Source organism: Acinonyx jubatus, chromosome C1 (genome assembly GCF_027475565.1).
Source record: "Acinonyx jubatus isolate Ajub_Pintada_27869175 chromosome C1, VMU_Ajub_asm_v1.0, whole genome shotgun sequence".
NCBI classification, from domain to species: Eukaryota; Metazoa; Chordata; class Mammalia; order Carnivora; family Felidae; genus Acinonyx; species Acinonyx jubatus.
This window is the reverse complement of record NC_069381.1, coordinates 152,610,521-152,636,135: the sequence shown is the minus strand read 5'-3', so window position 1 is coordinate 152,636,135 and position 25,615 is coordinate 152,610,521. Positions and strand designations below refer to the sequence as shown.

The 25,615-nt window shown below is 35.8% G+C and overlaps 1 protein-coding gene across 6 annotated transcripts in view; it reads left to right on the top strand.

The window, feature by feature from the left end:
* Nucleotides 1-25,615, top strand: part of LOC106982887 (sodium channel protein type 1 subunit alpha) — a 147,555-nt gene that overhangs the window by 59,948 nt on the left and 61,992 nt on the right. For all 6 annotated transcript variants that reach the window (XM_053215218.1, XM_053215221.1, XM_053215220.1 and 3 more), the window contains exons 2-7: nucleotides 4,679-4,991; nucleotides 17,096-17,216; nucleotides 19,352-19,439; nucleotides 21,041-21,169; nucleotides 22,865-22,956; nucleotides 23,830-24,099. In XM_053215218.1, the coding sequence (XP_053071193.1) occupies nucleotides 4,728-4,991; nucleotides 17,096-17,216; nucleotides 19,352-19,439; nucleotides 21,041-21,169; nucleotides 22,865-22,956; nucleotides 23,830-24,099 (964 nt within the window). In that variant the 5' untranslated portion in view covers nucleotides 4,679-4,727. The remainder of the gene's footprint in view (nucleotides 1-4,678; nucleotides 4,992-17,095; nucleotides 17,217-19,351; nucleotides 19,440-21,040; nucleotides 21,170-22,864; nucleotides 22,957-23,829; nucleotides 24,100-25,615) is intronic.

Here is a 25,615-nt window from a genome sequence, read left to right as displayed (position 1 = left end):
CTTCAGATTTTGTGTCTCCTTCTCTCTCTGCCCCTCCCCTGCTCATGCTCGCTCTCTCTCCCTGCCTCTCTCCTTCTCTCTCTCAAACATAAATAAACATCAAAAAAATAAAAAGTACAAAAAAAAAGAAAGAAAAAAAGAAATGATTGCCCCTGCCCTAAAAAAATTCAAATCATCTCCACCATTATATGGAGCCAGGGCCCAAATGGGAGCTTCTCTGTATATCTTGGGTAAAAGTCCTTTATCTGCTTTGTCTTTTGCAAATATTTTCTCCCAGTCTGTGGCTTGTTTTTTCATTCTCCTGATATTGTCTTTAACAGAGCAGAAGTTTTTTTTTTTTTTTTATTTTAATGAAATCCAGTTTATCAATTATTTTTTTTCATGGATCATGCTTGTTGTGTTTATCTAAAAGTCATTGCCAAACCAAAGGTCATCTAAATTTTCTTCTATGTTCTTTTCTAGGAGTTCTATAGTTTTGCATTTCACATTTAGGTCTGTGGTCCATTTTGAGTTTATTTCTGTGAAGAGTGTAAGGTCTGTGTCTAGATTCATGTTTTTGCCTGTTGACATCCAGTTCCAGCACCATTCATTGGAAAAAAACTATCTTTGCTCCATAATATTGCTTTTGCTCCTTTATCAAAGATCAGTTGACTCAAGTAATATGGGTTTATTCCTGAGCTTTCTGTTCTGTTCTGTTGACCTGTTGGTCAGTTCTTGCACCAACACCACACTACTTGATTACTCTAGAGTTATAGTAAGTCCTGAAGTCGGGTTCTGTCAGTCATCCAAGTTTTTTCTTCTCCTTCAATATTGTGTTGCCTATCCTGTCTTTTGCTTCTCCAAATAAACATTAGAATCAGTTTGTCAATATCCAAAAAAACAATTTGCTGGAATTTTTATTGAGATTGCTTTGATCAATAGATCAATAGACCAACAGAAATTAAGTTGGGAAAACTGACATTTTGATATTACTGAGTTTTCCTCTCCATGAGCAGGGAATATCTCCATTTATTTAGCTCTTCTTTGATAGTTTTTATTAGGTTTCTAGTTTTCCTCATACACACATTCTACTTGTTCATTGCTGGTGTATGGGAAAGCAATTTACTTTTGCATATTGCTCTTGTATCCTGCAAACTTGCTGTAATTCCCTTTAGTTTCAGGGTTTTTTTTAATTTTTTCTTTTGGGTTTTCTGCATAGACAATTTGTTATCAGCAAACACTTTGATTTATTCCTTCTTAATCTGTACATCTTTTCTTGTCTTAATTGCAGTTGTTAAGACTTGTGGTACGTTGAAAAGGAGAGTGAGAAGGGACATCCTTGTAGCACAAAAACACCACAAACTCAGAAAAATATAGTTTTTTTTAAAGGCCCAACATTAAATTGCTGATGTCATATCTAAAAAGTTGATATAGATTAAAAAGGAAAAAAATGATAATATGGACTGTTATTTAAATAGGAAGTCATAGAAAAGAAAATAAAAAATACAGCTCTTAACCATATGAAAAAAAAAGTTCAACTGGTCTCAGAGTAAGACAAATGCAAATTAAAACTATACTGCGATCCCATTTTTGTTTCAATCAGATTGAAAATATTGAAAATAAAATAACACATTATGTGGTGAAGATATAGACAAATAGGCACCACATTATATTGTCATCAGGAGAATCAATACTTCAAAGTGAGTAATTTTGCAGTAATATCAAAATTAAAGATCCAGTTTTTTGCACAACCAAGTCCATTTTTTAGAAATTGATACCATAAATATGTCCACATATATGTGAAAATATGTGTATAAAATTTATTAACTGCAGCTTTATTTAGAATAGCAAAGTATTGGAAACAACCTGAATACCCATAACTGGGTGGTTCATTCAATAAATTACAGTGCATGCAAACAATGGAAAACCAGGTAGTTGATAAAGATGGTTGAATCTATGAAAATTGATAAGGAATGAACTCTAATATATATTTTTAAGTGAAAAATGAAAGATGCAAAGGAGTTGTATCCTAAGACACTATGTCTATATATTTTTAAATAGAAAATGTGGGGACACCTGGGTGGCTCAGTCAGTTAGGCATCTGACTTCAGCTCAGGTCATGATCTTGCGGTTGTGGGTTCGAGTCCTGCATTGGGCTCTGTGCTAACAGCTCAGAGCCTGGAGCCTGCTTTGGATTCTGTGTCTCCCTCTCTCTCTGCCCCTCCTCTGCTCATACCCTGTCCCTGTCTCTGTCTCTGTCTCTGTCTCTCTCTCTGTCTCTCAAAATAAATGTTAAAAAAAAAAAGAAAATGTATGAGTACACATACACTCATGTGATTAGTGATTACCTATTACATACCTGGAAAAATATATGAAGATGATAACAGCGGTTACCTCTGGGAACAGGAATTGACTGTTGGAGAACGGGTGGAAGGGAGTTTGCACTGTATTTTCTTTTAAATGTTTTGAGTTTATATCATTACACACATTTCCTATCAGAAAACTAGTTAAAAATAAAAACATATATACATCTATGTCATAATACTTCCCTAATGAGAAAATGCACCATACTTGTTATCCCTAAACTTTTATTTCCACGTAAATAACTACCAGTGTTTTCCTGATGCCTCATCAGAGAAGTAGAACTTTAAGGTTCGATATTCCTTTTCCATTGATTTAAATTTACTGATTTAATTTTTCTATTCTTCCAGGCCCTAAGCTGATTACAGGTAGATTGCAAGAAACTCTGAAAGTTTTATTAGCTCACTTAATACACTGAGGATACAAATTTAGACTTAAATGTCCCACTTGTTTCTGGTCATCCACTGAAAACTATTGTTATAAACCTCACAGCAGTGGGGACTTCCTTCAGTGAAATTTGAGGTCCCTCTAGGACTCCTCACCAAACAGTTATGGCTGCAATTTTATTATTGTGGCTTATATTCACCAAAGCTGCAATTAACTGTATCATAGCTTGTTGACCTTAATGAGTTAACACAGTGTCCAAATAAAACTCATATCCAAGCGGTAGCTTAGGCTCTGGGAAGTTTTGGCTCAGTAATATCTGTGAAATTTGAGCTCATATTAAATATACCTTGAAACAATACATTTGGGATTTGGCTCCTGGCATCAGATCAGATCTGACTCTGCTGCATGGAGTTGAGAGTTTTGCCTTGGGTGCTCATAATATGTTTAGCTGTATAGGACTATAGAATCAGCAAGAATAGCATTATTGCTTTAGTGAAGAAAAACACTTCCGTTTTTGTTGGCACCCTGGCTTGTTTCTGATAATTTTTTCCTGAAACAGGAGAATCCTGTTGTCTCCTATATGTATAGCTATCTTTTCCCATCTGAGGCCTAATCTAGGAATTTTTCTTCCAGCCTAGTCTTTCTCTCATTCCTAGCCACACAAATGGCATTTGTCGAACACTGAACCGTCTCTATGTGTTCAAATAAGCGAGCCCTCGCATGGCTAATGTCATAAGTCAGCCACAATTCCAGCTGTCTCAATCTCAGATTAGATGAAGACTCAGGTCTGTGACTCAGTCAGCAATGACTATTTGATTGGTTATTAAGGCTGGCTGCAGTGGGACACCTGGTTGAGTGTCTGACTTCGGCTGAGGTCATGACCTTAAAGTTCATGAGTTCAAGCCCTGTGTCAGGCTCTGTGCTGTCGGCTCAGAGCTCGCTTTGAATCTTCTGTCCCCCCCCTCTCTCTCTCTCTGCCCCTCCCCTACTCATGCTGTCTCAAAAATGAATAAACATTTAAAAAAAAAAAAAAAGGCTGGCTGCAGCCAACTGTTTTGACCAGCTTGGTCGGGAGCCACTTGTTAGGACTAGAGGGTTGGATGATATACCCTCTCAGAGATATCTCCCTTTCCACTTCATCCTGTTGCTAAGTTATCCATTGCCCCTATGGGGGATATATCCTTGTCTGGGTAGCTCCCAGAGTAAATGGTCCATTAGGGACATGATGGTATTTAGCCTAATGTACTTTAATTAAGGCTATAGTTGAATCACTTCCTTAAGTTATGGCACAATTACTGTATCAGCAAAGCACAAGAATTAATAAACTTGGGACATTTAACAAAACCTGAGCTAGAAAGCACATCTGTTAAGCCAAAGCCATTGAAGCAGTAAGTAGAATGGTGGTTGCTGAAGGTGGGGGGGGGGGGGGCGGGTAGAAAGTTGACATTCAATGGGTATAAAGTTTCAGTTATGCAGGATGAATAAGTCCTATATCTGCTATACAACTGTATGCCTGTAGTTAACAATTCTATCTCGCACGCTTAAAAATCTGTTCAAAGGGTACATCTTGTGTTAAATGTTCTTACAACACACACAAAAAATTCTATTTAGGAATTACACTTTTTAAAATATTTTTAAAATGTTTATCCATTTTTGAGAAAGGCAGGGACAGAGCATGAGCAGGGAGAGACAGAGAGAGGAGGAGACACAGAATCTGAAGCAGTCTTCGGGCTCTGAGTTGTCAACACAGACCTTAGGATCATGACCTGAACTGAAATTGGACCCTTAACCTACTGAGCCACCCAGGCACCCCTAGGAATTTCATTTTAATTTAAATGGGAACAAAAATTTTAATCATCTGGTTCATATGTCATGACCAGAGTTTATAGGTACTAAAATCTTCTCTTAATCTCCTTAGAATATCTGCATCCTTTTTTTTTTTTTTTTTTAGGACTTTCATATGCAGAGTAAATGGTAATTAAAATGTGCAGGATGACAAGATGGAGCAAACAGTGCTTGTACCACCAGGACCTGACAGCTTCAACTTCTTCACCAGAGAATCTCTTGCGGCTATTGAAAGACGCATTGCAGAAGAAAAGGCTAAGAATCCCAAACCAGACAAGAAAGATGATGATGAAAATGGCCCAAAGCCAAATAGTGACTTGGAAGCTGGAAAGAACCTTCCTTTTATTTATGGAGACATCCCTCCAGAGATGGTGTCAGAGCCGCTGGAGGACCTGGACCCGTACTATATCAATAAAAAAGTGAGTGTTTTTTATTGGGCATATTTTACTGCTAATTGCCTACTGAGTACCTTGGACTGTTATAGCACCGAAACATGCCAAATTAGCAGAAAGTCTTAAGTATCCTTCTGTTTAAGAAATAAATACATTTATGTGTGTTTTATGCATATACATCCATGAAAAACAAATTGATTATGTCATAACAGATGAAGCTGTCCCAGATGCACCACAACAAATACCTGAACATAAATGTATGTTGTAGGCAGGCAGCTAATTTAACAAATTAAATCTCCCCAGAGATTGTATTCACTATGCAATTTTGTGTGTTTTCTGTACTTGAAAATCCTAAAATTATCCCAAGGTATCCCTAAACTTTTATTTAGGGACAGATAAAGACTTTTAAAATATTAGTATTAATTTCTCATAGAACAAAATTTGACGCCACAAGGTTTTCAATTTCTAAATTATGTTATATATAATAACTCAACTTCTTGCAGAAACTTTTCTCTACTTGGAAAAGAACATTCCTCTACAAACTACAGTTTTAGTAACTAATAATGTGCTTTTTCCATTTGGATCCACGTGTCTTTGGGAAGTATCATTTTTAGCAGTGACAGCCATTAAAACTCAGTATCTCAATCAACTGAATTATGTAACAACTGAATTTCTGTATCACAAAGCGTTAAATCAAGATTTAAATAATGACAGCTATTCAACCATTTTTCTCAGTATTATTAATACATAAAATGAAACTTTGCTTACAATATTAAAAAATTATTCAATATTTTGGTGGAGGTATATTGATACTGGTAAGATTAACATAAATATTGTATTCTGAAGAACCTATAAAACAATATTTAAATGCTTGCGTTTTCTATTTATGCTTGAAATGAATACCTTGTATTAAGCACCCAATCTTTCATTATGACTATGATTACACCAAACCAAGAAGGAAAGCATAGAAAAAGATAAAATTGAAAAAGTTTATTGTATTAATTTTAGATTAAACTTATGACTAGTTAATTTGCAACATTTTATTATCTTTTTCACTGGACACAATACGTTGTGAACTCTTGGTAGAAGGTAGGGTAAAAAGATTGCAATTGAGCAGGTAAAATTTTTCAGTTGGGCATAGGCCTTAAAATACCCCCAAAACTTTTAGGAACTCTTTTGGTTGCTGGCACAGCCTGTATCAAGTAGTCCTTATTAAATGTATAAGCTTAAAAATTTTAATATGTGGATTTGAGACAGTTTTGCAAATCACTTCTTATTGACTGCTGCAGTTTCACAGGTAAAATTTTCACTGTGTTCAGATTTTTTTTTTTAACTTTTCAGGCTATAACCAATTTCAGCGTAACTTACTTTCCCTTCTTAAAAACTGGTTTGCCCATTATACACTAAAGAAAGAGATAAAGAATCATTTCCCATAGATTTCATTATCTTTAATTCAACTTTCCTTTTTAACATACTATTGTTAAATCTTAGCAGGTAAGATTTTATCCATTTCATAACCATCATTTAAATTATAAGTTGCACTTTATCATTAAATCAGTCCTTTGGAAATTAATGTAATGTAAGGTCTGCAAAAGCCAAAATCCAAATTAATCAAATGATTAAGGGTTTATTTGTATAAGGAAGGTGACAATGCAGATAATTCAGTTAGACAAACATTTTAACATATTTAAAATTGCTTCATTATTGAAGCAGCCTGTTTAGAGGTGCTGATATCATGGGTTACTGGGCTTCATCCTTAGCAGGGCTTTTGCTACCCCCTGACATCTATGTCCCACCTCTCTGGTAGTAATTACTATCTAAAAATTATTAAAGCTACCCAGAGTCTACCCCTTCATCAAACAGGGCTGATATCTAGCATCCCAGCTCATGTACGGTGTCCTTACGTATAGAACAATAAACGAATGCTTTGAGAAAGGCCAAGCTAATACGTGTTGACAAGGGCAGTGATTCTTTATGTGGAAACCAGATTATCCACTCAATCTGTCCTTTAAATTAAAGAGTTTTCAGGCCAATAAAAGTTGTTGTCTTGAGGGAGTGTCCCCAAACAGCCAACAATTGGCTTATAACAAAGAGGGCAGATGGAAAAGAAAATTATGCAGGCCCTTTCAAATAGTTAAAAGAAAGGTCTTCAAACTGAGGATTAAAGACCAACTCTGAAGACCAACTCTGAAGGAAGCCAGCCAGATTCTTGTGCTGAAGTAACCCTTACAAACTTTGTTCGGTTCACATTCCTACTTGCCTCTAACACCATCCATCCTTATCTTCAAATGCACATTGTGTGAGGAAGGAAAAACATTGTGGCATTTTGGAACAAATTACTTTGTGCAAGCAGAACAACCTGATAAGAGAAATATTGTTATCAGGAAGGAGTTTTCCCCAAGGCAAGGCACATCTATTGCCTTAACACTGGGCTGACATCCAGCAAGTCTTCCAGTGTAAGCCATTCAAAGTGCAATACAAATGAAACATTCTGGAGGACTGGAATCCTTAAAAAGTAACATTGCAAGCTTAGGACACATGACTAAGCTGTGTGCTTAGGACACATGACTAAGCTATGTGTTTAAAATGTCCTTCTTTTGCATTTTCATATTTTGAGACTTTCTATGGTTGCCATTACATTGTTTTCTAGTCTTACATTTTCTTCCATAATTGGGTTATTTCAGTATTGAGGAATAGTCTTAAATTCTGAATTAGTTTGCTCTGATTAAAGTTGGAATAATTATGAATATTTCTTTTGATGTTTGATGACCAGTTTTGTCTTATGACTTGAAAATCTGAGATCAGCAGAGTGGCCTTCATTAAAACAGTGGATCACACATATACACAATACTCCTGGCATAGATAAAGCGCTTAATGGTGGAAATATCCCTAGAAAAAAAGTTTTTCAGGAAAAATGTCACTAGAAAAAAACTATTACTCATATTGGGGATGTGGATTTTATTCTATTCCTGAATGAGCTGGAATATGCAAATATCAGTAGGCCAGTGACTTACTTCCCTAAGGTTTAACTGAGGTACAATAAATAATGTGCCATTTATATCTATATACAAAGTCTAATTTTTCTTATTAATATACAGAATAAACAAAGCAAGTCTACTATAAAAATGGCTGCAGAACCTATTCTTTATGTTATATTTTAAAGTACAGTGGTATCCATAAAAGAAATATATGTGTAAGCCACACTAAAACCCTCTGTGATCTTCTAAAAAGACAATGTCAGTGAGCTTATGGAAATGTCATTGCTGATGGTGTATTTTCAGATGGCATATGCCCACATATTTTTATCTTCTTTGCCCTAGTTTAAATTGTGCACATTATATAATGTTCGAAAGTTCTACTAAAATTGTTAAAGTAGTTTATTCCACGGTCAGTGGTATTATAGTAATAACTAAAGAAATAGTAGCAACCATCTCATGAACATTCCTGATGCATGGAAGCATTTCCAGACCCTCTGATGTTTTAATCCTTCAGCAGTCCAAGGTAAGAACTAAAAACTAAAATAACAATGCTGTCAGAATACAGTCACAGAATTTTCCATACCATCTTAGCTCTGGTCCAGTGGTCTTCAAAACATGATTTCAGGCAGTGTTCCTTTTGTTTGTTTATTTACTTTAGCTATGTGGCAGGGCACATTTAGCTTATGAACAAAACTTTTTTTTTTTTTTCCTTATGGTTCTTTTTTCCACAGTTTTTTATTTCATAGCTTGGATTAATTTTGCACCATTTGGCTATACATTGAAATTCTTCACCTACTCTTTATTACAGAAAACTTCTTTCTTCTCATGTTCTTCTTAAAATTACAGATGACTCACTAGTACCATGGAAGAAAATATCCTTTGTGACAGGGTACTGGAAATAGAATGAAGTATTTTAGATCTATGGTGAAAATGGATGTTTATTAATTATGGAATGTAGAAATGTATGCGTTTAAAAACGTATTCTTTCCTTTATTATTTTACGGGCCATTTATGAACACCTTATCCTCCCTTTTTATCAGCTCTTTTTAAAAAGATGCCTACTTCCTCTTCATTGGAGCTGCATGAAGAGTCATATATGAACTTGTGATTTCAAATAAATGCCTAGTCTGTTGTTGCTGCAGGAGTTTTAAATTGTTATATTGGGTAGAGAGAGTTGTTTGCTTTGTTTTTAACTGAAATCAGGGAGTTTACTTGTAAAAGTAATTGAATGGAAAATCAGAAAAGTAGATGGTAAGTAAAAGCTTATGATTCCATAAATCGTCCTATGGACAGCCCCCAAATTAATGTATTTTTTTTGGCACATCATTAGGTCTTTTAGAATTAGCAGTCATCCAAGGCTCTCTCTTACATCCAAGGCACTATAGTTGACTTCCAAATCTTTCTCCTCCTCATCCATTATTTCTTCCTTATGCCCCGTTCTTCTTTGTCACTCCCCATCTCTGTCTCAGAAACAATCCCAGATGATGGTGGTAGTAAAATAATGGCTAGCATTTATTAAGTACCAGCTATATTAGTAAGAAACTCTTCAACTGAGAGTGATAAAAATCTAACAGAAACTAGTTTTTGAAAACAAAGAAGCTAACTAATTAATCAATCAATAAATGTATTTGTGGGGTAAATCTCATGTTACTATCAAAGGATCCAGCACCTGAAAGAACAATGTCAGGACTCAGTTCTTTTTTATTTTTGGCTCTACTTTTTCCTATGCTGGCTGCATTCACAGGCTGGCTCTTCCCACAAGATGGCAGAAATAGCCACCAGTGGCACCAAGCTAACAGCTTACAGCCTAATAACCCCAAGAAAAAGAGCTCACTTTTCTTCAAAAGCTCTAGCAGAAGTCCTGGAATTGGCTGTAGTTAGTTCACATGACCTCCTCTGAATCAATTCCTGTAGCCTAGGGTATGTGATGGTCTCATTGACCAGGTTAGTGCCACATGTTGACCTAAGGGGTGGTCAACATGCTAAGGGGTGGGTCAGCTCCACCCAAGCCATATGGGCAGGCAGTGGAGAGGTGTTCTCTCAAAGGAAGAGGTGTGGACCACAGAAGAAGGCGTGCCAGGCAGGCAAAAATAATGGCTCTGTACTCTATGCACTATGTATCAGGATATTTACAGTTCTTATTTAAACCCCATGTCCTTCCCAGATAACCCTTGTCTTTATTTTAAAATAATGAAACTGAGGTGAAGTAATTTGCCTAAGATCACAAAAGCTATTAAGTAACAGACACTAGATTTAAAACAGATCTGTCAGCTTCCGTGGCCCATTGCCATGCTGCTTCTGGTTTGTAGTCTTTGCACTGATAATACCAGTGGAAAAGAGAAGTCTGTTATGGAATACATACAAGCCCATCACTGCTGTTCCTGCCCCTCTACTCATGCCACTTTGCAAGCTGGACTCCTCATCTCTTCAGTTGGCAGTATTTCCCAAACCTGACTTGTCACTTCACTGTTTCTTCTCAATCAGGGGCATCCCCTGCCTTGGTAAAAACCAAAATTTTGAGATACAGTAGGTTTGGATCAAGTTCAAAAATAATTAGACAATTATATTTCCCACCAGATAATATAGGGTGATAAATACTTTTTATTTTTTTTCCAAAGAGGACAGATTCAGGAAACTTAAATTATGTGCCTCTATAATAAGTAAGAAGAGAATAAGATGTGGTTGGGGAGGTGGGCCAGGGTTAGAAAAAAGTACTTTGTAGTGCATATTAAAGAGTTTGAAGTTTAAGGGCAAAATGAATTCTAAGTAGGCTTTGGGTAGAGGAGTCACATGGTCCACTTTATGTTTTTAAAGATAAAGTTGGTAGTCTTTTTTAAAAAGAATTTTGTAATGTTTACTTATTTTTGAGAGAGAGAGAGAGAGAGCACAAGCAGGGGAGGGGCAGAGAGAGAGGGAGACACAGAATCCGGAGCAGACTCCAGGCTCTGAGCTGTCAGCACAGAACCCGTTGCGGGGTTCGAAGTCATGAACTGTGAGATCATGACCTGAGCTGAAGCCAGATGCTTAACCAACTGAGTCACCCAGGTACCCCAATCAAGTTGGGAGTCTTGATGGAGGTTTAGTCTAGATGTTTTACAATGAAGACAGAATAATAGGTGGGAGCTGAATCTATTTTGGAGGTGCCCAAGTGTCAGACAAGAATAAGCTGATGGCATTGTTTTCTGAATATGAAATTTAGGAGGAAAGATGGAGCAACAAACTTCCAATGTAAAAATTGATCTTGCTTTCAAATGCTCAAGTGTTAGTATATGTATGTATTTGAGAACCAGACAAACACACACTTTTAACCCTTCAATTCTTGTATTTATATGGCACTTTAGAATTGATTATGGGCACTCACATCTTCTCTATTCAGACGTAGAAATCAGCAGGGAACAGTTTGCTCATAGTTCTCACATAGCAAGTCTGTGATAAAACTGGACCTCAAATTAGTCCCCTCTAGTCAAAGAAAAATTGAGCATATAATAAGGTACCACAGCCACGGTATAGGCTAAAGATACGGGCTGGGAAATATTTGACCCCCAGATTTTATTTGCGCCTGTTATAGTTTTTCTTCTCTGAGGCAGAAGTAGAGGCAGCTGTAACCTGGCTGATAAGAGCCCAGCTGGGCATCTCCTGTAGGGTCAACTCCTGCACTGGCCCCACCCCCATTATTCCATCGAGCTAAAGCCAAGGGACAAGCAATTTTACAGACTCTTTCCTGGGTACAAATTCTTCTTCTGTTTTGCATGGGCTTAAAGCAGAGATTTTTTTTAAAAAACTGAGTGACTGTGAGATATTGAGCCCACAGATAGATTTTGCTAGACTCATGCAATAATGTTTATTTTGAATTAGTTTCCAAGATGTATAAACCAAGAGATTACACACACACATTCATGCATACATGCATGCATTTATAATCATGCATATTTAGGATTTCTCTTATAATATGTGGCATCACTGATTCGCACATCAAAAATTGATAGGGACCTCCCACCACCCAGCCTCAGTGGGCATTTTGGCTTGTGATCCCTGGCTTAAAGACCACATGTGTAATCAGGTGAAGGCCAGATATTGAAGCTTGGGTGGGCCACAGGCGGACAGGTGCCACAGGCTATTCTTTAAGCTGATTATCCGTAGCCTAAAGGGAAAAATAGAATAAGACCAGGAGTGAAAAAAATTTCTTTTAATGTTTACCTATTTTTGAGAGAGGGAGAGACAGAGCTTCAGAGGGGGAGGGGCGAAGGGAAGGGAAGACATGGAATCTGGAGCAGGATTCAGGCTCTGATCTGTCAGCACAGAGTCCGACTGGGGCTTGCACTCACGAACTGTGAGATCATGACCTGAGCCAAAGTTGGGCCCTTAACTTACTGAGCCACCCAGGCACCCCGAGAAAAAAATTTTTAAATATTACATGCTCCCTTCAGTCAGGTGGTAAACCTGTATGAAAGCTTCCCCTTCCCCAGTGAGCCAGAAAAGGAGGGAAATCTTGGCCTGAATCTAGAGGTTATCACAAAATAGAGAAGTAAGTAAGATCGTTTAGAACACACGCAAGAGAAAAAGAACAATTAGATGTCATGGCGTTGATCCAGATGAGAAATGTTCCCAGAGCTGCACACTAATAGAAATCTCTTGACTTTCTATGAAGTTCTTTATACCCCAAACTTCTGAAACGTATCTCCTCTGCCACATAGTTCTCTTTCTAGAACCCCTTCTCAAATCAGCAGCTTAGAACTATAAGAAGGTTGATTCCACTTCTGGCGGAAGACAGAGCCAACGGCTAGTTGCAGCCCAACTTGGAATTCTTTCGCCGTTTGCAGAGTCACATTTTCTTATACACAGTGATAAAGTTTCACAGTACCATTAATACAGAATTCCATTTCATTAAGAGTTACATCGGCTTTTGAGTGTATGTAAATATACATGTATATATGTCTATGTATGTATATGTAGATATTCTTCTGTGGGAAAATATATTCAAAGTTTCAAATAATTGTTTTCCAAATATATTTTTGGAGCACAGTATATATACAAGTTGAAATTGCTTGTTTTAAATTTTGAAGCTAACGCATAAATTTAATCATGTTTTCTACATTTTCTCTTGTTCATGATCATTGCTAACCTTGCTCTGTTACTTTTGCCACTGTGTTTATTTTAAGGGAAGGCAAATGCTGTATATTTAGAGGCAGTCCTGTTATTTGGTAATTTTTTGATAATATTTAGATAAATATGAAATTGGGCCTTAAATTTGAACTATTTATTTTAAGTAACATGGCCCCTAGATTGAAAGAAAAGATAGTAGACATCTTCAGAAAAAGAGACTGGAGGGGTGCCTGGGCAGCTCAGTCAGTTAAACATCTGACTCTTGACTTCAGCTAAGGTCATGGTCTCATAGTTCGTGGGTTCGAGCCCAGTGTCGAGCTCGGTGCTGACAGTGCAGTGCCTACTTGAGATTCTGTCTCCCTCTCTCTCTGCCCCTCCCCCTCTTGCTCTCTAGCTCTCACTCAAAATAAATTAAAATAATAAACTTAAAAGAAAAGAAAAGAAAAGAAAAGAAAAGAAAAGAAAAGGAAAGGAAAGGAAAGGAAAGGAAAGAAAAGGAAAGAAAAGAAAAGAAAAAAAGAAAAGGAGACTGGAAAAGTATGGCTTGTTAAATTCAATGTCCACCTTGGATAAAAAATTATAAACAAATCAACTATCTAAAAACTCATTGCCAAGTAGTATTCCATTGTGTATATAAACCACAATTTCTTTATCCATTCATCAGTTGATGGACATTTAGGCTCTTTCCATAATTTGGCTATTGTTGAAAGTGTTGCTATAAACATTGGGGTACAAGTGCCCCTATGCATCAGCACTCCTGTATCCCTTGGGTAAATTCCTAGCAGTGCTATTGCTGGGTCATAGTGTAGATCCTGAGAAACTTAACAGAAGACCATGGGGGAGGGAAAGAAAAAAAAAAAAAGTTAGAGAGGACGAGAGCCAAACCATAAGAAACTCTTAAAAACTGAGAATAGGGGCACCTGGGTGTCTCAGTTGGTTAAGCAGCCGACTTCAGCTTAGGTCATGATCTCATAGTTTGTGAGTTTAAGCCCCGCATCAGGCTCTGTGCTGACAGCTCAGAACCTGGAGCCTGCCTTGGATTCTATGTCTCCTTCTCTCTCTGCCCCTTCCCTGATCATTCTCTCTCTCTCTCTCTCTCTCTCAAAAATAAATAAACATTAAAATTTTTTTTAAAAATGAGAATGAGGGTTTATGGGGGGGTGGGAGGTAACTGAAAGTGGGTGATGGGCATTGAGGAGGGCACCTGTTAGGAGGAGCACTGGGTGTTGTATGGAAACCAATTTGACAATAAATTTCATGTTAAAATAAAATAAAATAAAAACTCAGAAACAAAATCACTAGATAGTAACAAGCACAGATTCATAAATAGCAATTCCTACCAAATTGTTATAATTGTTATTATTATATATTGTTATTATAGGTCAGGGGGAAGGATTTTAACGCATGTGTACAACATAATCATTGACAATTCGGGCAATTTTAAAAATTACCTGTTAACAAACACAGATTCACAGCCCTGCTATTGAAGAATCACCTGAGTTATTTACTAAAAATACACAATACTAGGCATCAGAATCTCTACTGAACTGGAATCACAACAACTTTGTGAGCTAAGTATATTTATTCCCATTTTTCAAATGAGACAAATGAGTCACGGAAATGGAGTAACTTGTCTAGGATCCCACTGCTGGAAGGCTACGGAGCCACACTTGAGCCAGACGTCTGACTCCAGAGTCTACACTCTTAATAACTACTTAAGTTTAAAAAAAAAAAATCTACTTATATTTTCCTACTGTTACTTTCCAGATTGTCAAGCTGTTGAATAGCAGGGTGTTTGCCTGTTTTTCTTAGTTTGCCTTTAAAATCAGAATTGAGAGGTGCCTGGGTGGCTCAGTCAGTTAGGTCCAGCTTCGGCTCAGGTCATGATCTTGCAGTCCGTGGGTTCGAGCCCCATGTCGGGCTCTGTGCTGACAGCTCAGAGCCTGGACCCTGTTTCAGATTCTGTGTCTCCCTCTTTCTCTGACCCTCTCCTGTTCATGCTCTCTCTCTGTCTCAAAAATAAATAAATGTTAAAAAAATTTTTAAAAATAAAATAAAATAAAACAAAATCAGAATTGATTTTTACCTTGCTGAAGAGAGTCTGAACTAGCACTACAATGCATGGTTTACATCTAGGTCTGTGCTGCCAAATGCAGTAGACATTGCCCCAGTGTGGGTCTAGTGCTTTAAATGTGGTAAGTACAGACTTCAAAGACTTAGAATTGGTATGAAAAGAAGGATGTAAAATATCTCAAATTTTCTAATATTGGTTGCACAAAATGATAATATAATGGGTATATTAGGTTAAAAATTATTAATTTCACCTGCTTATTTACTTTTTAAAAATACAGCTATCAGAATATTTAAAATCACGTATGGACTCAAATTTGTAATTCACGTAATATTTCTAATGGACAGCTTTGCTCTACATAAATTATCCTTCTAGACTTTCTTCTATTAGCTGAGATAGTTGAACATGCACTACTATATATACTTCGTGGGGTCATGACTTACATGTCTTTGTTTTCTGTGTAAACTCTAGCACAGAGCTTTGCAAGTATTGTGCTAATTAGTTAATATACATTATTTGCACTGGAATAAACTAAGTTAATAGTTGGACCTAAAACTAGTTCCATACTACCATCCAGGTGTTTGCAATGCTCATAATATTAACACTTTATCATATAGGGGCTCAATAAATGTTACTGAGTTTGGTAACTATATATGAAAAGCTAAGTGATAATTATGACCAGCATCTAATGTATGAAGAGTTAGACTCATATAAATGTATCTTTAAAGTGATATTTCATATATAGAATTTCATTCCTGAACCAGTCAAAATGTTATGTTTTGAAATATGTTCTGAGGCACAAAATCAAATTTTCTACAGTCTTGGGTTGTAAAGAGAAGCCTGTTTCAAACTAGATGCTTATCAGCCTTTTCTCCTCCACCACCAATTTTGAACTTTTTCTTTGGTTTTGAAGTCACTTCATGCAGTGAATGTTATCCTGAGGAGTTGTAGTAATGAAATTTTTATTGAACTAATTAAATTTAAAAGATGCTAAGGTACTTTACTATAATAAGCCATATAATACATTCTTTTTAAAAATCAGTACCAAACAATACATTTAGGAATGATTAGGAGGGTAAATTTTATGTTATGTTATTATTAGTAAATGCCTTAAGAAACACTGAGTCAGAATCCTTCATTATGTTATTTATGCTATTGTATGTTGTTACTTTATTTTTTTTTTTTGTCTGAACACTGCTAATTGCTCTCAAATATATCTAATTTTTGGAATGCAATTCCATTCACGTTCACGGATCCTAAATTCTTCAGGGGCTTTGAGCTTTTCCTCCATACTAAAAAAGCACTACATGAGATGAGCAGTCAGTTGGGATTAGAATTCAATGTGTCAGCTAACTCAGAAATCCCAATACAGAATTTAGCACTCCCAGTCAACAGATACTCTCCAAGGAGCTTGGCTTCCAAAAATCAATTATTGGATTGTGTCCATCTAGCTCAAGAGCGGGTCTTATGGTGGCTGTTTTTATTTCCTATTACCAATAGATGATAAGATTTATTTTAAGAATAAATGGTTAAAAAATAACTTTGAAAAAAGTACTAGTTCTATTGAATGATTTTGCATTCTATAGGATTAATTTTCAAGATATTCGAATTGGGAAAGCTGAAATCACTATAAAGAAATGTAGTGTCTTAAGAATTTTAGAAAGAAATGAAATACGCACCCATTTAAGACTTTCATTCAAGTCAGATGTTTAAGATGTTAACAAAATAAACCAATTCTCTTGACCAAATACCTTATGTATGATAAAATTGCAGGTAAGTATCAGGTAAAAGGTAGATGACACCATTGAATGTCCTCTCTAAAGCATTCTAACAGTCCTGTAAAAGTGACTGTTTGTCTGCATGGTGTACATTAAAAGCTGCAACATTGGAATAATTCATTATGACAAATAACAGAAGTAGGCAATAGAGTTTAAATGGTTTATACTTTTATACTTGTATGTTGTGTTCCTGTCTTACAGACTTTTATAGTATTGAATAAAGGGAAGGCCATCTTCCGGTTCAGTGCCACCTCTGCCCTGTACATTTTAACTCCCTTCAATCCTCTTAGGAAAATAGCTATTAAGATTTTGGTACATTCATATCCTTTTGAAGTGATCAATAGTAACTATGTGTGTAATCTATAAGTGCTTTGTAGCTAAATATAAAATTAGCTTGGGAAATGTCCATGTTCTGTGGCTTTTATTACTCTCATTTTGTATCTTTTGTCATATAAGCCTTATTCTTACAGTTTATTGGTCATAGAGATGTCACTGAAACTTACAAAGTCTTTAACATTATATATATGCATATATATATATATATGCATATATATATTTATCTTTCAAATATATATTATACCTAGCCTTTAACACTTTATATACAGATATATATATCTTCCTAAAAATACTTGTATGGATCGAGTCTTACAAATCTAATTTTAGATGGCCGTATGTATCTTTACCATCTTTACCACAAAATCTGTGATTATGTAGAATTTACAATAAGTAATGATATAATAACAGAGAAATATATTTCTGGAGCCAAGTTTAGACATACCTATTAGATAAAGCATTTTAGTTTACCTTAGAATAAACCTTTAAGTATATTTTCTATGGGAGAACTTCAGGCAGCTTTGGCCAATACTTAGTTAATTCTTGAACTTTCCAAATGAAATTCATGAGGAAATACGGAAATATTGGCTGAATTTCAAATGTAAGTCATTGAATTATGACTCTGTCATGTAAAACGGATTGCTTAGTAACGACTCTGGAAGTTAATGAAAGAAGCTGAGATTATATTACCAAACGATCTTTAGGGATTTGACTTTGCAATTTCCATTGGTGTTAAAAAGGACTCCAACTAAATTTAGGTATTCATATCATTGGCAAAAACTTTATTTCTGATTATGTCTCATTTGATGGCTTTGGTGATGATAAATGTAGAAATACTGTTGTAATTTTCATAAATGCATGATACCTGATTTTTTAAAAAAAAAGATTATAAAACTGAAAAGGCCATTTCTACTTTTAACCTGATGGCAAGAGATTCCTTAGTGGCATAAATATGCCATTTTTAATTATTAGAAGATTTGAAACAAATAATATGTTCAAGGTTCTTATGTTTATGGAGGTTACCTTATCCTAGTTTGTATTCCTAGTGCCATCATGTGGTCATTTGATGAAAACTTCCTTTTTCACTTCTGGAAAATTTTTATTTGGGCAGTTAACTGTAGTGGAAAGAATATTGGATATGAAGGCAGGAAACTTGTGTTCTAGTCCTCAGCCAAGTTATCTAATTTCCCTGGAGCTTGGGCCTTATTTCTTTGATTTCTGAAATATAGTGATTAGACTAGTTGTTTTTTTCAAGGTCCCCTTCAGCTCTGTTATGTCTTAGTCATTTGTTTTAGCTAACACTTGGATCATATTTACTAATATATAGGCCTGTTCCAAGAACCTTCCACATTTTAACAAATTTCATCTGCACCTGAAACCGGCCAAGTCTACACTTGATTAGCTACCTTGTATGAAAGTCACTGGAGACATAAGATTCTGTGGCAAGAGTGGCTGAGTGAATTGCCCAAGATCACTTTTATGTTGAAATTTAATTACATTCATGTCACATTAAGTCCTGGCCTTTGGGGATTTTCACTTCTACTTGTATTCAGTGCTGCTGAACTTGTTCAAACTCAGTCAAAATAGAGCAACCTGACCCAGGACCATGCTGTACTCTGACTACGTGGAGTTTTTTTACATAAAAAAATATATATATAATATGTACTTAAGAAATTACAGTATTGCTTATATGTGCCTTCCTTAACAATTTGCTATTTTAGACACCTGAATTAATTCAAATCAGGCTTCTCTGCTCAAAAACTGTACCACTCCACTTTGCACAGCTTTCCCACTAAACTCCTCTGGGAGGCAAATATATTGGTTCAGTAATAGTATCAAAACAATACTTTATACTTATATAAACATTATACATTATCTTACTTAATCTATACAACACACTGTACACTATCTCACTTAATCTATAGTACTACTCTGAGGGTTGATATTATTACCCACATTTTGCAAATGACAAAACTGAAATTTAAAGAAATTAGATAATTACCCACAGTGTATTAGTCACTGTATCCTGGCTAAACTGCAGTTTAATCTTTCAATGTTTGTTTTATATAATATAATATGTGGATTTGGATTTTCTTTTGCGTGTTCCTTAACAATAATCTACATTATTCAGCATGCTAATTATGTGCACTATTTTGACGAACTGTGTGTTTATGACAATGAGTAATCCTCCTGACTGGACAAAGAATGTAGAGTAAGTTCAATTTATGTTGAAACCACCTACTATGTGTATGTGTGTGTTATAGATATGACTATATAGATATGTAGACATATAGACATGTATATTTATATCTATATATAGATACAGATTTTGAAACCATGCCTCAGTGTACCTTCTAAATAAAACTGAAGAATATTTTTATTAAAGCCATCTCTAGGCACAAGTACAAAGCAGGAAGACAAATGACATTTGCTTTCAGGCCTGCTGGTGTTGTTGGATCTAATATCTGTCTTTCACCTGTATTTGATGGTTATCAGAAGGCCAATATTCTCAGACACTCAACATATTTCCTTTAGGATCTACAGTGGCCAAAGCAAATGTGATGAAAGCAATTGCAGAACAGAGCCAATATGGTAAACCTTGACTCCAATTAAATTTCCAGATGAATTCACTGAGTTCAGAATTTACAAGGGAATGTCACACATGCCGTGAGAAGACAATGTTGATCCTCATTGGGTTTTCATTTCCATCAGGCACATCTACTTCTTGTCAGGCCTAAATCAGTTTCAAGTGCTGTCATCAAAAAATTCGCTGAAAAAAAAATCCCCAAATTTGGGGTTTTACAACTTGAAAATTCCATTTAAACTGAGGGTTAAACTAACTGAAGTGAAAGGGTAGTGTTTGTGGAAACTAAAAGCATTACTAACTGCACTGATGACTCTGTTCTGGGTTACCTCTACAGCAGAGAGGCTGGATTTGTGTTAATTTCTGCTGGGGCTCTTCATCCTGCCCAGGTTGTAACCTCTTTTGCTCTGTGGCTGCTGACCCTGAAAACAACAACCACGAGGGTATTCCCAAGAGCCTCTTCTCTACCTGGACACTTCCAGGTTGGAGCTAATTATAAGAGAAACAGAGATCCAAACAGGATGTAATAAAATTTATATACAAAGAATTCCTAAGGTGTTGAAGTTAACATGTTAGACCCATAGGTCTTCGGTCCCACTGGTTTCTGTGATTTCATTCTCTAACTTCTGAGTAGAAGGTTAAAACTTTGGAAACATGTACATTTCTGAATTAGCCCAACATTTTATTCTAAATTAAATTTTTACCTCATAAGACCCTAGAATTATCCTATCGGATGTTAACAAAATGCTTTTTCCAAGCTAGTGAACTGTCTTATCTTCTAGAAAGGGAAAACCACAAGACTTGCTAATTTGTCAATGTTCTCTCATTCATTAAACATGATTGAAATTAGTTTTTTACTTTCTAAAGGAATATCATTTTATGCTTCTGCAATAGTATTGATTGGCTACTCCATTACATGAATGTACTGGATAATTCTCAGGAGGTTCTATTCACTTATGTCAATACCAAGACATTTCAGGCAGTAGCCACATAGACTTCATACAGCTTGTATTTCTCACTCCGCTTTTAGGACCCTCAAAAAACAACTCTTCGTATGGGAGGGAAGGAATTTAAATTTAGGGATATGTTTTATTTTCATGAAAATAACATCCACCTACTTAGATTCCCTTTTTTAATGTTCATCTCTTCCACTGACAGTGATAAGAAATTGATATGCTATAAAAGAAAATTATTGCTTTATCAAGTCTTTTTTGGATGCTTGCCTCCAGGTACACCTTCACAGGAATATATACTTTTGAATCACTTATAAAAATTATTGCAAGGGGTTTCTGTTTAGAAGATTTTACTTTCCTTCGGGACCCATGGAACTGGCTCGACTTCACTGTCATTACATTTGCGTAAGTGCCTTTTTGAATCTTCAAGGCAGAATATGGTTGGGCTTTCTATGAGTGCTTATGTTTTTAAAGACTAAGCTTGCTTTAACCGAAAAATATTTTGGTGTGATGTATACGTTTAAGCTCCTGATTTTGTTTAGCACAACAGAGGTCCAAGTGACATTTCACTTGGGCACACAGCCTCTGCAGTGGTTGAAGTTACAATTTCCACATGTAAGAAATATGTCAGCAGATTTCATACATGCCACTTGTTCAACAGACACACAAGTCCCTCCCACATGCACACAATTTGAAGGCACAGGTGTATTCAGAATACATCTGTGAAAATGGCTTTTAAAAATTAGAGTCAGAAACCACTCTCTTGGCTGCACAAATTTTCACTGAACTTACCCGTGTTACGTATTCTGTCTTCTTTTATTAGTTTGGTAGAATAATATAACTATCTCTGAGCATCCAAAATTTCTGACAGATCAAACTAATAGAAAAAATGAGGTCCTTAATATATTATGTATTTAATATAGTAAATTATTATTTCATCAGCAAATTGATCTTTAAGACTTATGAGCAGACACATTCTGTCTGTTCCTATTCCTCACCTGATCCCATTTCTTCTTCTCCTCTTTCCCTTTATGATTTTCGTCATCTCATTACCCTCTACATAAACCTTCTTATCCTCATCTCCCATCCAGATACACTCGGTAATATGCACAATTTCTTCATCCCTGTCCTTGTTTTTTCTTGTGGTAAACTTTCCCAAGGAAGAAGAGATTCAGAAAAGGAATCGAAGGCCATTCGGAAGTAGGTGAAATATGTGTGGAGGATGGTGGCCCATGCCCACTTGCCCTCAGCGTTCCTTCAGGAGCTGACTTCTTGGCCTCCTACAGGCACAGCGAGGTAGATAGGATCAGAAGTAGGAATGACATACTGAGGTCTCCAAATGCTGCCTGTCTCATCTTTAATTCCACGTCTAGTCCAGATGAGCCAACTCTTCACCATTCCCTTGGGCCACCGTTCAAAAGACAGCATATTGGGACAACTGTTTTTTGAAAACAAAGTAGCAATAACAGCAGATCATAAGGTCTTGTTCTGAACTTGCCTAACTTTCACTTAGGAGTTACACTAGGAAAACCTTTTCATGTACAGATAGTAAGGCAATCTGCCTTTTCCTGCCTAAATTTCTCTTAGGTGATTTCACATAGTTCATTCTAACTGAAACCCTAAAACAACAGCCAAGATTTAATTTTCTATTGATTTAATTCTCCTCAGTTACACAAGATGTTGATTATATTGCTAGCCAACATAGCAACAGGATTATACACTTTATGAAGTTTACGTACAGCAAACGGCCTTAAATGATGTGAGTAAAGAAAACCATAGCAATTGACTCTAATTTCTAAATTGCTACATACGATATTATCATTTAGAATCACCAAGAAGGTCTTTATAAAAGACCCAAGCAAATAATATAAATCCTGCCTAAATCTTGAATAACTCTGATTTAATTCTACAGGTATGTAACAGAATTTGTAAGCCTAGGCAATTTTTCAGCTCTTCGAACTTTCAGAGTCTTGAGAGCTTTGAAAACTATTTCTGTAACTCCAGGTAAGGAGTGATTGGTGTGAACCATAAGGCTCCTTGTACCTACAGCTCTTTCTTTGTATCCTGTTATTGTGTCTGTGTGTGAACTCCCTATTACAGATACGTGACAGAGTTCGTGGACCTGGGCAATGTCTCAGCGTTGAGAACATTCAGAGTTCTCCGAGCCCTGAAAACAATTTCAGTCATTCCAGGTGAGAGCTAGGTTAAACACCCGGGGCCGATCCATCATGTCTTTTCAGCAACATCTTCTTTGCTTGACAGTCAACATTACAGAAATTCAGGAGTCATAATAAAATAATCAAGATCATTATCAAAATCAAGTGTTTTATAAGAAATGATTCTTATTATGTGGACATAAGTTTTTATGTTTTTTCACTTTTTATCAGCGTAGGAGTTTAGCATGAGATAATGCAGTATATAGTCCATGTGTGATTTGCCCTTAGAGATGTCATGTATTTTTCTCTCCATTGTCAGTTGTACCAGGGATTTGGTCCCAACTGAATGTACCAATTTGTAATTTCTTGTTCATTGTAGGTATTGATGATGTTGTATGTACAATGTAAATCCTAATAATGCTTTAAAAGGCAAGGAAATAAGATAATGAAGAATAGCATGAGTCTGTACGGAGGATTTATTATCTTCAAGTCCAATTATATCCTAAACCTCCTCCCGAGTTATAGCAAAACTTTTCCTACTTATAAATAGGCATTGTAAAATATGTATTCAGGTAACTTGTTTTAAAATGGATAACTAACCCTAATGAAAGTATGGGGTGAGTTTCATTAGCAAAATGGAGAAATACAAAACCCTTCATGAAGACCATAAACCTCCCATTATTCTCTCTCGACATAATGGAAGATGATCTTCATTTCGTTGTTTGGATCTTTATGTTTCTGGAGTTCATTTCCTTAGCACTTGAGCCTCCCAGGAAGTGTTGTTCTTCCACTGGCATTGCAATTATTTTCAAATTTATGCATGGAATCTATGTTTTCAAGAAAACTGTGTGGGCCTTTTGTTATTTCCAATGTTCTAAGTCTTCATAGTCATAGCCTTCTTTCTTTAAGGCCTGAAGACCATCGTGGGGGCCCTGATCCAGTCAGTGAAGAAGCTCTCCGATGTCATGATCCTGACTGTGTTCTGTCTGAGCGTGTTTGCACTGATTGGGCTGCAGCTGTTCATGGGCAACCTGCGGAATAAATGTGTGCAATGGCCTCCCACCAATGCTTCCCTGGAGGAACACACTATAGAGAAGAATGTAACCATGGATTACAATGGCACACTTGTCAATGAAACTCACACTGAGTTTGACTGGAAATCGTATATTCAAGATTCAAGTAAGAATTATTGTTATGTAGATTTATTTTTTCATTGTTGACCTGCCTTCCACCAAGGCATGAAAGATTTTCTTAAAATGATTGCATAGCAGGTTGTGATCTCGTAATCACCTGACCATTGGTTTGCACATACCTTTAATTATTTTATTGATAACTATTCTAATTTTGACTCCAAGTGCTATTTTCTGTTATATCATTATATGGGAGACTGAAGAATTCAGCTGCAAAGAAAGTAAGTAAAATTTTCTCTTTTATTTGGTTTTAGTATTTGCCAGTAGCAATGTTACAAGAGCAGAGACAGAACATGATTCACAGGAAAAAGGAATGTCCTTTTTAAAGAAAAATATTAAATATATGAAACTTAGACTTTAGATGGGTGTTTATTATTTGAAGGAGATGAGTAATACTTAACAAAAAAATCAAAGAAAGAAAATCTTAGTGATTGGTTGTGTGGAACAAGTAGACTTAGTCATAAAAAATTACTGGTAGTTGGATAATTCTTAAAGTAATGACAGCATAATTTTAAAAACAAATCAGTATCTTTTTACAATTGTAGATATATAAAATACCTTGATTCATACAGATTAACTCTTTCATGGCATTAGTGATATGCCAACAAGTAATTTGCACATGTTGGAAACCTCTAGGTTAAGAATTTGTGTGCCAAAGCAATACATAAAATTGTTCTTTATTCACTCATATGATGCCAATAAGTCTACTGCTGTCATCAACTCCCTGAAATCTGTTATTTTTTTCTCTTGGCTAAGATCAAGGAACTGACTATGAAGATGTCATTTAAGGTTTATTCTCTAGTGAATATGTACTTGGACTCCATTTCTCTTAGAGTCAAAGTAAAAGAAATCATAAATATCAGATTTATTTTCAGCTCTAAAAATCCATACTTACCATTTTGCCTAACGATAATCCATTTGTTGAATAGATTGTTTTAAATCAAGTGCAAATACAAATACATGGGAGAAGGGAAGGGGGAAAATAGTTTCAAATAGAGAGGGAGGCAAACCATAAGAGACTCTTAAATACAGACAACAAACTGAGGGCTGTTGGGGGGACAGGGGAGAGGGGAAAATGGGTGATGGGCATTGAGGAGGGCACTTGTTGGGATGAGCACTGGGTATTGTATGTAAGTGATGAATCACGGGATTCTACTCCCCAAACCAAGAGCACACTGTATATATACACTGTATGTTAGCTAACTTGACAATAAATTATATTAAATATTTTGTATAAATAAATAAATTAATTAAATGCAAATACAAATAAAATGTTTATCTTTGAAAGTAATAGAAAATTAAATTTATTAAAATTAAAGATAAATATTATGACTGAAAGTTGTATTTTCTTCAGATTAAGCTTCTAGATCATTGACTTTAATGGTTAAAACTTCATTTATAAATACCTGATATCAAGAATTCATCCAGAAACTCTCATATTTTTCACTTCATTTAATTTTAATTAAAAATTAAGGAATTCTGTCTAAATTTTCTTGTCTATGTTC